At 45.0% G+C, this 10785-nt stretch overlaps 1 protein-coding gene across 1 annotated transcript; it reads left to right on the top strand.

The window, feature by feature from the left end:
• The first annotated feature begins 1258 nt into the window (after positions 1–1258).
• Positions 1259–9536, top strand: MRPL19 (mitochondrial ribosomal protein L19). The gene is made up of 6 exons (XM_040427454.1): positions 1259–1348; positions 1949–2057; positions 3620–3738; positions 6318–6452; positions 7790–7968; positions 9190–9536. Exons 1-6 carry the CDS (start codon positions 1270–1272, stop codon positions 9427–9429), a joined length of 861 nt encoding a protein of 286 aa, XP_040283388.1. The 5' UTR covers positions 1259–1269; the 3' UTR covers positions 9430–9536.
• The last annotated feature ends 1249 nt before the right edge of the window (positions 9537–10785 follow it).

Genomic DNA, 10785 nt, shown 5'->3' with positions numbered 1-10785 from the left:
TGCACACACTATATATTATATACATATATGCACACACGATATATTATATACATATATGCACACACTATATATTATATACATATATGCACACACGATATATTATATACATATATGCACACACGATATATTATATACATATATGCACACACTATATATTATATACATATATGCACACACGATATATTATATACATATATGCACACACGATATATTATATACATATATGCACACACTATATATTATATACATATATGCATACACGATATATTATATACATATATGTACATACACACGATATATTATATACATATATGCACACACAATATATTATATACATATATGCACACACTATATATTATATACATATATGCACACACGATATATTATATACATATATGTACATACACACGATATATTATATACATATATGCACACACAATATATTATATACATATATGTACATACACTATATATTATATACATATATGCACACACACTATATATTATATACATATATGCACACACGATATATTATATACATATATGCACACACGATATATTATATACATATATGCACACACGATATATTATATACATATATGCACACACGATATATTATATACATATATGTACATACACACGATATATTATATACATATATGCACACACAATATATTATATACATATATGCACACACTATATATTATATACATATATGCACACACGATATATTATATACATATATGCACACACTATATATTATATACATATATGCACACACTATATATTATATACATATATGCACACACGATATATTATATACATATATGCACACACTATATATTATATACATATATGCACACACTATATATTATATATATATATATGCACACACTATATATTATATACATATATGCACACACGATATATTATATACATATATGCACACACTATATATTATATACATATATGCACACACGATATATTATATACATATATGCACACACGATATATTATATACATATATGCACACACTATATATTATATACATATATGCACACACTATATATTATATACATATATGCACACACTATATATTATATACATATATGCACACACACACTTCCTCATAGACGTCACATGATACATTTCGACGCAACCGAAGCCGAAGTTAATGGTGTAAAACCTACAGTACATTTATCGCTGCGCTTCTCTGACGATTTTGACCTCTGCGTCACTCCGTAGAAGTCGCGGCGCCCTTTACTGCGCATGCTCTCTGTTGGACAGTCGCATGGGACAAACATGGCGCTGTGCGGGAGGTCATTGCTCCTCGTCCGGTACCGGACAGGTGAGCCCAGGGATGTTCGGGGGCGAGTGGACGTAACGGGACGTGGATGTCATGTGTAATTCTATTCCGGGAAATACGGAGCACTGCTTCATATGTGTATATAATATATGTTATAGCCGGTGAATACAGCACTTTTTCTCCTTGGGGGTCTGTTCACACAGTGAATATTTCCATTCGGATTTCAGCCCAAATTCTATCCCGATTCCTAATTTCTTTGGTCCCATTATTGGCAGTGGGAGCCCTGTATGCCTCTGTGTGAACACACCCTACAAGGGGCGGAGTTTCCGCATCAGGTTTTCTGCCGATTTGTCGTGTAATTCGCCTATGAAAGTCCGCCATGTGAGCAGACCTGCTGCGGATTTACAGTTTGGCAATTGCTACAATCACATCCGCGTTGGCGCTACTACGTTTTTTCTTTTCATTGCGGAATTCCACGTCGGGAAGATCTGCAGCATGTCTGCATTTTGTGAACGCCCCCTGAAGGAGGTAGTCCCTCCCCGTAGAGGAGAGCCCCTGAGGGTGAGCTGAATGCAGCGCCTCCGGTGTATCCTCCCCGTATGTTTCATCTCTCAGTTATCGTCACTTCTCTCCTCCTTACAGGAATTTTGACCCCTGCCAGACTCCTTAGCGATGGCGAGCCTACAGCTTTCAAGCCGCCCGTTAAACCGTTAATTATAGATAAGAGAGCGTCACAGGAATCCCAGAAAAGGTGAGTGTACGGTAGGGAGGTTTCCAAACCTGTGATAACTACAACCCCCAACATAACTTGTGTAGTAGTGAAGGGGATATTTAAAGGGATTTTCAGTTACTTTACCATTGATGACCTGTCCTTAGGATAGGTGGTCCGTATCGGATCAGTGGGGGGTCTGACTCCTAGAGCCTCTGGCGGTTGTCGGCTGGTCCTTGGGGGTGCTGGGAGTCAGACCCTGACCAGTCTGATATTGATTGTCTATTCTAAAATGCCTCCCAGTTTTTCGTTTCACAGCAGGCGCGCGTCCGTCATGTGACGGATCGGGCACAGTGTCACAATGCAGGTGTGAACAGAGCCGAAGATTTCACATTGGCTCTATGGTCAGAGCTGTGTCCAGGGACGACCACTGGAGCTTGTATCTTCTGCCTGTGCTTAGCGAGGAGGAGGCGCGGGGGGGGGGTTGGTTTTAGCTTCCGAGGGTGTATTCACATGTAGCAGATTCGGTGCAGAAATCTCTGTGCCGTTCCTATAATCGGAGTTCATGTTGCAGAACTCCATGCGCTCGCTACAGAAAGAACCCCATTCAGATGAATGGAATTAAAGGGGTTGTTCGGGTTCAGAGCTAAACCCGGTCACAACCCAATCTGCACTCATTCAACAGGCTTTTCGCGCTCCGACGCTGAATCGCTCAAGGCAAGGGAATTTTCTTGAGATCCGGTGACGTACTAGGCTTTCCATGGGCAAGCTAGGTGGAGGCGTCCGCCTAGCAGTGAGCCCGGTGTCGTCACCGACACTAACGGGTTGTGGTCTCTAGCGCTGCCCTATTTTTTACAGGCTAGGGCAGCGCTAAAGACCGCCCATTAGAGCCGGTGATGTCGCAGGGATCACTGCTAGGTGAAAGCAAACAGCCCCTGCCCTGCTCATGGGGAATGAGTGCCGTTCGGGTTGTGTCCGGGTTCAGAACCCCTTTAAGTTTCAGTCACTGCTACAAAATTGAAACATGTGATTTCATCCGAACGTTTCCACCCTCATTCCAGAAGTATCCTCATTGCCTTCCTGTGAAATTGATCCTCGAGTGAGTGTGCACTATGGGGGAGTAATCCTTGAGGACTGGCTTTTCTCATGTCAGCCTTAGGCTACATGCACATTGTTTGTTTCCGTGTCCCTTTTTTTTTTTTTTTGCGGATAGGATGCGGACCCATTCATTTCAATGGGTCCGTAAAAAAAGCAGACAGCACACCGTGTGCTGGCCGCATCAGTATGTCCGTTCCGTAGCCCCCCCCCCCCCCACAAAATAGAACATGTCCTATTCTTGTCCCTTTTAGGCATTGTTACAATGGATCCGCCAAAAGAAATGGATGGCATACGGATGTCATCCGTTTTTTTTTTTTTTTTAAAGTAGCCTAAGTAAGATGCGCGCTGGAGTAAGATGCTTTTTAGAACTACAGAGCATCTTCGGGCAATGTCTTGCACTCCTGTGGGGCCCCCGCCAGCATGGCTGCTTCTGTAATCTGGCGTGTGGCGAATGCAATATAATTCCACACTTTAATGTACACTTCCACATTTTTTACTTCTTGCAGGTTTCTGAGCCCAGAATTCATACCCCCTCGAGGCAGGAAAAACCCTCTGACGTACTATGTGGAAAGACAAGAGATGATCGAGAGGAGAAAAGTCCTCAACATTCCTGAGTTCTACGTAGGTGCGGGAAACGTTAGATGACTAAGATTTCAGATTGCCAGTATGTTAGATGGGGGAAACCTCACCACTGGGCAAGGAGAGGTTGGTTTGCCCTGATTGTGCCAGGCTACGGCCCAGAGAAATCTAAGCCATCCATTAATGCCCTGGACTGTATCTGAGCCTGGAAATGCCCCCCCATATGCCCGGGCCCCTCACACTGATTCTACTTACCTGGCTCTCCGCGTTGCTCCTGGTCCTCGCGCCGCTGCTGCTTCTTCTTCTTCTTATCATCCGATGTCAGGGGGGGTAGCCAATGGCAGGCGGGGACGAGCCTCTCTAGCATCGCGCTGGGACCCCCACTGATCACGAGAACAGGGGCCCCGTACCCCCTGCAGCTCCCCTAAATAGAACCATGCTTGTGGCCACTCCTTTCATTTCTATGGGAGTTCCGGACATATACGAGTACAGCTCACCTATCTCCGGAATTCACATAGAAATAAATAGAGCTCTGTTCTTTTCAGAGGGGGGGCCCTTGTTCTCACGATTGATGGGGGTCCCAGTGGAAGTGATAGCATTTATCATGTAGAGAAAGTTAATACAATACACTTACTAGGGGTGGGCGATATAGGCGATATGCGATATAAATTTGTGCCACGATATGGATTTTGAGCATATCGCCTATATCGCCGGACCGCGATATGATCCTGAGTCGGCACAGTGGAGAAGGAGAGAGTCCCTCCCTCCCCACTGTGCGCGGCTGCCGCTGACCACCAGTGACAAGAGGAGGAGGAGGGGAGGGACTGACAGTAAATCATTGAGTTTTCACGATCTCAGTGAGCGCGTGAAAACTCAAATCCGATGGTATATTCTAACCCCCAGGCGTTCCCATGGTGACAGGGACGCTTGCCTGTGGGTTAGAACATACAGGGCCACGCCGCTGACAGTAGAACATTTTAAAAACTAATCAGTAACTTTAACTTTATTAGTTGGTGATCTCTTTACTGTGTACCTTACTAGGTCTTCGCTCCGGTAACAGCAGGCAGTGCGGGGGGCGGCGCTCACTCACTGACGTCACGCGCCTACTCCTCCCACTAGGCGGCGCAGGCGCGTTACGTCAGTGGGTGAGCGCCGTCCCCCGCACTGCCTGCTGTTACCGGAGCTAAGACCTAGTAAGGTATACAGTAAAGAGATCACCAATTAATAAAGTTAAAGTTACTGATTAGTTTTTAAATGTATTCCTGTGAGCACCGTTTAGGGGGGGGGGGGGGATGATCTGTGGATGGCACTGTTTAGGGGAAGGGGGGGGGTGATCTGTGGATGGCACCGTTTAGGGGAAGGGGGGGGGGGGGTGATCTGTGGATGGCACCGTTTAGGGGAAGGGGGGGGGGGGGTGATCTGTGGATGGCACCGTTTAGGGGAAGGGGGGGGGGTGATCTGTGGATGGCACCGTTTAGGGGAAGGGGGGGGGTGATCTGTGGATGGCACCGTTTAGGGGAAGGGGGGGGGTGATCTGTGGATGGCACCGTTTAGGGGAAGGGGGGGTGATCTGTGGATGGCACCGTTTAGGGGGGGGGGGGGTGATCTGTGGATGGCACCGTTTAGGGGAGGGGGGGATGATCTGTGGATGGCACCGTTTAGGGGAGGGGGGGATGATCTGTGGATGGCACCGTTTAGGGGAGGGGGGGATGATCTGTGGATGGCACCGTTTAGGGGAGGGGGGGATGATCTGTGGATGGCACCGTTTAGGGGAGGGGGGGGATGATCTGGGGATGGCACCGTTTAGGGGAGGGGGGGGATGATCTGGGGATGGCACCGTTTAGGGGGATCTGGGGATGGCACCGTTTAGATGAAGGGGGGGGGGATCTGTGGATGGCACCATTTAGGGGAGGGGATCAGCTCCCTGCTGTTGTGTGCACAAAGCACAGGGCAGCAGGGAGAGTGTAAAGTCCTATTCACCCTAATAGAGCTCTGTTAGGGTGAATATGACAAGGGTTCTAGCCCTTAAGGAGACTAATAGTTATTAAATAAAAAGTTTAAACACACCCCCCCAAATATAGAAAACAATATATCGCAATATATATCGCATATCGCACATGCTTAAAATTATATCGCAATATAGATTTTAGGCCATATCGCCCACCCCTAACACTTACTAATGTATTATTATTATCCATATTGCTTCCTTTTCTGTCTGGATTCATTTTTCAATCAAATTATACTCGGTTTGTTTCCATGATTACGACCACCCTGCAATCCAACAGTGGTGGCCGTGCTTGCACAATATAGGAAAAAGCGCCGGTCTAATTGGTGGCTAGGACCGTGGAAGCGCACATGGGCTGGTGCTTTTCCCTGTAGTGTGCAAGCACCACCATCATTGATGGATTGCAGGGTGGTCTGTAACTATGGAAACGAGCAGTGTATAATGTGATGGAAAAATGAATCCAGCCAGCAAAGGGAGCAATATGGACAATCACAATACATTAGTAAGTGCCTGGTATTAACTTCCTCTACATGATAAATGCCACTTGCTGAGGAGAGACAACCCATTTTAATGAAGTTATATAGATAATGATAGTAATCACTTTTCTCTCCTCTCATTAGGCAGTATTCTTGCCGTTACGGTGGCAGATCGTCATGCAAACGGAAAGAGCAGCCGATTTGTAGGAATCTGCATACACAGATCTGGGCACGGCCTGGGAGCCACCTTTTTGCTGCGAAATATTATTGACGGACAAGGTTGGTAGTTATCGCAATCTTTTTAGGTTCTCATTTGTACTTCTACACTTAAATAGGAAGCAAGTATTCATTCTGTTTCTGTGGAAAGCAGTCCTCTGATTATCTTGACAGGCAGGATTACAATGCCAGATAACACCTCCTATATAGATATCTTAGGATCCACCATTGACAATAGGTGATGTCACATGTTATCTACTCCCCATTCCCTGTACGGCGGCCTCTGCACACGTCACAGAGCATGCCCACAACACTCTCCCATAGAGGTCAATGAACATTTCCTAATAATCATGGACATAAAATAGAATATGTAAAATGTACAAGAATAGCATAAAAACAGAGGGGGGGGGGGGATTATTATTTAGGGGGTTGACCAAGTTATTTAAGGAGTTTTCCATTCACTTACGTCATCCCCAGTGGCCCCGTTCTCCTAGTTAGCATAGGGTCACATGACCTGTGATGTCAGCTCTGATGTTCTGTGCACAAGCCTGAGGGAGCAGGAGGAGCGGCTCTGTGCACGGGACCGTTACTGTGGGCTGTGCTGGTTGGAGAGACAAGCCATGCCCCCTGCACTGCCCAATCTGCTGACTGAGCTGTCTGCCCTGTGTTTCCCCTCCCACTGGATTCGTCCGCAAAGATTAACCCCTTCTACCATCAGCAGCACAGACTCAGGGTTGGAGGCTCTGCCTCACGTACTGAGCAGCTACAGAGTTTCCTCTTCTCCAGGCAGTGAGGAGATGAATGCTGTGCACAGGATCTTCTCTCCCTCCTCACCCTGCAAAACACAGACCGAAGGAGTCCTCTTCTCTGTACTCTTCTGCTGTCTGTGAGGAAGTGTCTGCAGAGCATTGCACAAGAAGAGGTAGGGGAGAGTTCCTGTGTGCATCAGCAATGACTTTGTACTGTACAGCTGGGACTTGTAGTCCTACACATACAATATAAGTGTCCCAGCAGTCAGACTGCAGACAGGGCATCACTTTTATTCACTCCCTTTGCAGAGCGGGGGCAGGGGAAAGGCAGTCTTTACTGACACCCACAAATATTCATGAGGAAAACCTCACAGATTGTTGTTACGCCCCTACATCTCTGCAACTGCATGTAAACAAAGGGGCCAGGACAGAACTAGGGAAATGAGTAAAACTTGCTTAGCTTATGCCTATATTACTCACCATCAGATTTACAGTGCATTTTTATTTGATTACATAACTCAGACAACCCCTTTAGCTGAAAAGGTCTACCTGAAACATCCCCTTTAATATGATATTCTTTATAACATACTGTATGTTAGGATATGTTACAGCTACATGAATTATCCTCACAGATCTGTCCTTGTTCTGTAGGAGTAGAAATAAGGTACGAGTTGTACAACCCCCTCATCCAAGACATCCAAGTCTTAAAGCTGGAAAAGAGAGTGGATGACAAGTTATTCTACCTGCGGGACGCCCTCCCCGAATACAGCATTTTCGATGTTAATATGAAGCCAGTCATTTCCCACAACTCAGAAGTTCCATTGAACCAGGTGAGCAACTGTACCTGAGCGCTCTGAGGTGCTGTCACAAGGTGCAGGGCAGATGATGGTGCACATCTCCTCAGCCTGGTACATTACACTGGCCACAATCTAGTGCATACTCACATAGGACATTATCTTTGTGATGGGTTCCCATTAGAGGGCTTTCCAGGATTCATATATATTGATGGCCTATCCTCAGGTTAGGTCATCAATATCTGACCAATGGCAATAACCAGCAGTTGGACGCAAATACTTATTATTGCTAAAGTTATGATGTGCGAGAGCTGATTTCTATATATTGGAGAATAGCATAAATACCAACTTCTTAAAGGAGGTTCTAATACAAGGCTCTTACTAATGTACTGTGATTGTCCATGTTGCTTCCTTTGCTGGCTGGATTCATTTTTCCATCATATTATACACTGCTTGTTTCCATGGTTATGACCACCCTGCAATCCATCAGAGGTGGTCGTGCTTGCACACTATAGGAAAAAGCACCGGACTCTCTGGTGGGAGCTCACATAGGCTAGTGCTTTTTCCTTTAGTATACAAGCATGACCACTGCTGCTGGATTGCAGGGTGGTCGTAACCATGGAAACGAGCAGTGTATAATGTGATGGAAAAATGAATGAAGCCAGCAGAGGAGGTAACATGGAGAATCACAATACATTAGTAAGGGCCTTGTATTAACTTCCTGTCCATAATAAATGCTATTGGCTGAAGTGAGACAACCCCTTTAAGGCTACCTGCACATGGATTGGGGTTTACAAACGCCAAACAGAGTTTCTGTGTATGGATTTATCAGCATTTCCGCACGTGTTACTTGTAGATTTTGTTGCAGTCTTGCCCCGATCTCACTCTTTGCATTGCAAATATACAAATCGTGTACATGAGATTTGTCAAATCTCACTTGCTTTGCTGTGGTTCTGAAAGAAGGTATATTCCAGCATCCAATTTCCAGCAAGCCCCCATTCTGCGGGGATAACTTACCTGCTCCTTGGCTCCCGAGATGTCAACATCTGGTTTGACATCTCCGCAGCCAATCACAGGCTGCAATGGTGTCGGGCTTCCCTTGCAACCATTTGTCAAGACGCAAGGGGAGCCTGACAACCACAGGCCTGTATAACACCCACACCCCATTTTTTTTGAACAACCCCTTTAAACAATCTGCTAATATGAGTAGGTTCATTAACAAGTCTAATGTTGGGTCTTTACTTCGTCCTCCTTAAGATGCAAGTGAAGATGAGGCCGCGACCTTGGTCCAAACGTTGGGAACAGGAAAAACACAACATTAAAGGGATCAACTTCGATTACTATCTTCTGGAGAAGCACAAGGAGAGAGCCAAGAAGTCGGCCAAGCCCTGGGACAAATTTGACATGTTGAAGGAATACGACACCAGCAAAATAGAAAAGGCGATATTAGAGGAAATCGGCCAAAAACTATCACAGCCTGATGGCAGAACCAGCTGAAGAGCGGGGTTCGACATAGCGTGGAGATTATTATATGTATCATGTGAATAAATGGTTTATACAGATGTGCACCATTCATTCGGGATCACCACTGGAATGATTGTTTATCCCCTAGTCTTATTTCTCGATACAAACCCTTTAATCAGCATGTAATGTAACATTCTATGTTCTAACACCTTAGCCCACGACTACTCAGGCTGGCGTATCTTACACCAGTCTAAGGAGATAATTGGAGTGATTTGTGCCCACTCTATTAGCCGCAATGCAAAATGATGTAACTACGTTGTTTGCGTGTAAGGATGTATGGAGCAGGTTCACGAGCTGAGCCCGCTCCATACATGGTGGGTGTCGGCTGTGTAAGACAGCCGCCACCCAGGTTCAATGACTGGGAACAGAGAAGACCCTAATCCCGGTCATTTAACCCCCTGTGACAATAGCGCCCATGCCATCTGAGAGCTTAGAGGGAGCAGGCTCGCTCTGTTCGCCAGTCACAACCCCCATGGTGGAAGCGCAATCCAAATAGATACTATGGCAGCCTTGGGCTTTGTGAAGGCTCCCAGCTCTGCCATAGCAATCTGCGTGTTAACAGGAAAACCTTCATAAAATTCCGTAGCCTGCAATAGTATTTGTCTGAAAATGTCCAAACTACTAAAATAAAACACTTATCGTGCGACGTGAACGCTGTAATGAAATAAATATAACGGACTATTTGCTGCTTTGTGATCAAAAAGGTATCACTGTACTCATGCTGACCCGAAGAATAAAGTTGTCTAGTCATTTTAAAGCGAATTTCCACTTATGAAATTAATTTGCGTTTCATTACCACGGACCATGACGCAATTCTATGACGGAATGCCTTTAGAGGCATTCCGTTATTTATTTATTCCGTCATAATAGAAGTCTATGGGCTGCATAATGGATCCGTCCTATTTCAGTTATGCAGCCTATAGACTTCTATTATGACGGAATAAATAACGGAATGCCTCTAAAGGCGTCATGGTCCGTGGTAACGGATTCCATAACGCAATTCTCTTACCAGTAAACGAATTTCAAAATATATAATTCGCACATCTCGTATTTTAAACATACAGTAGATGCAACCCATTTTTCAATACAAGATAATGCTAAATTACATGGTTCCTTTAAAGAATACAACTTGTATCACAAAAAAAAGCCCTTATTCGGCTACGTGAATGCAAAATGTAGACCATTTTGCCTCTTGGAAGTCGGAGAGGAAAAAAATTTTAAATGAAAATTGGCCTGGTTTTTAAGGGGTAAAAAAAAAAGTGCACAGCTGAGCAAGTAATGAAATCGCATCTATGCCTGTTATGAGCAGATCTACATTTGCATCGCTTT

This window comes from Bufo bufo, chromosome 4 (genome assembly GCF_905171765.1).
Source record: "Bufo bufo chromosome 4, aBufBuf1.1, whole genome shotgun sequence".
Classification (NCBI taxonomy): domain Eukaryota; kingdom Metazoa; phylum Chordata; class Amphibia; order Anura; family Bufonidae; genus Bufo; species Bufo bufo.
The sequence above is the reverse complement of the archived record's forward strand: the minus strand, read 5'-3'. Positions and strand labels throughout refer to the sequence as shown.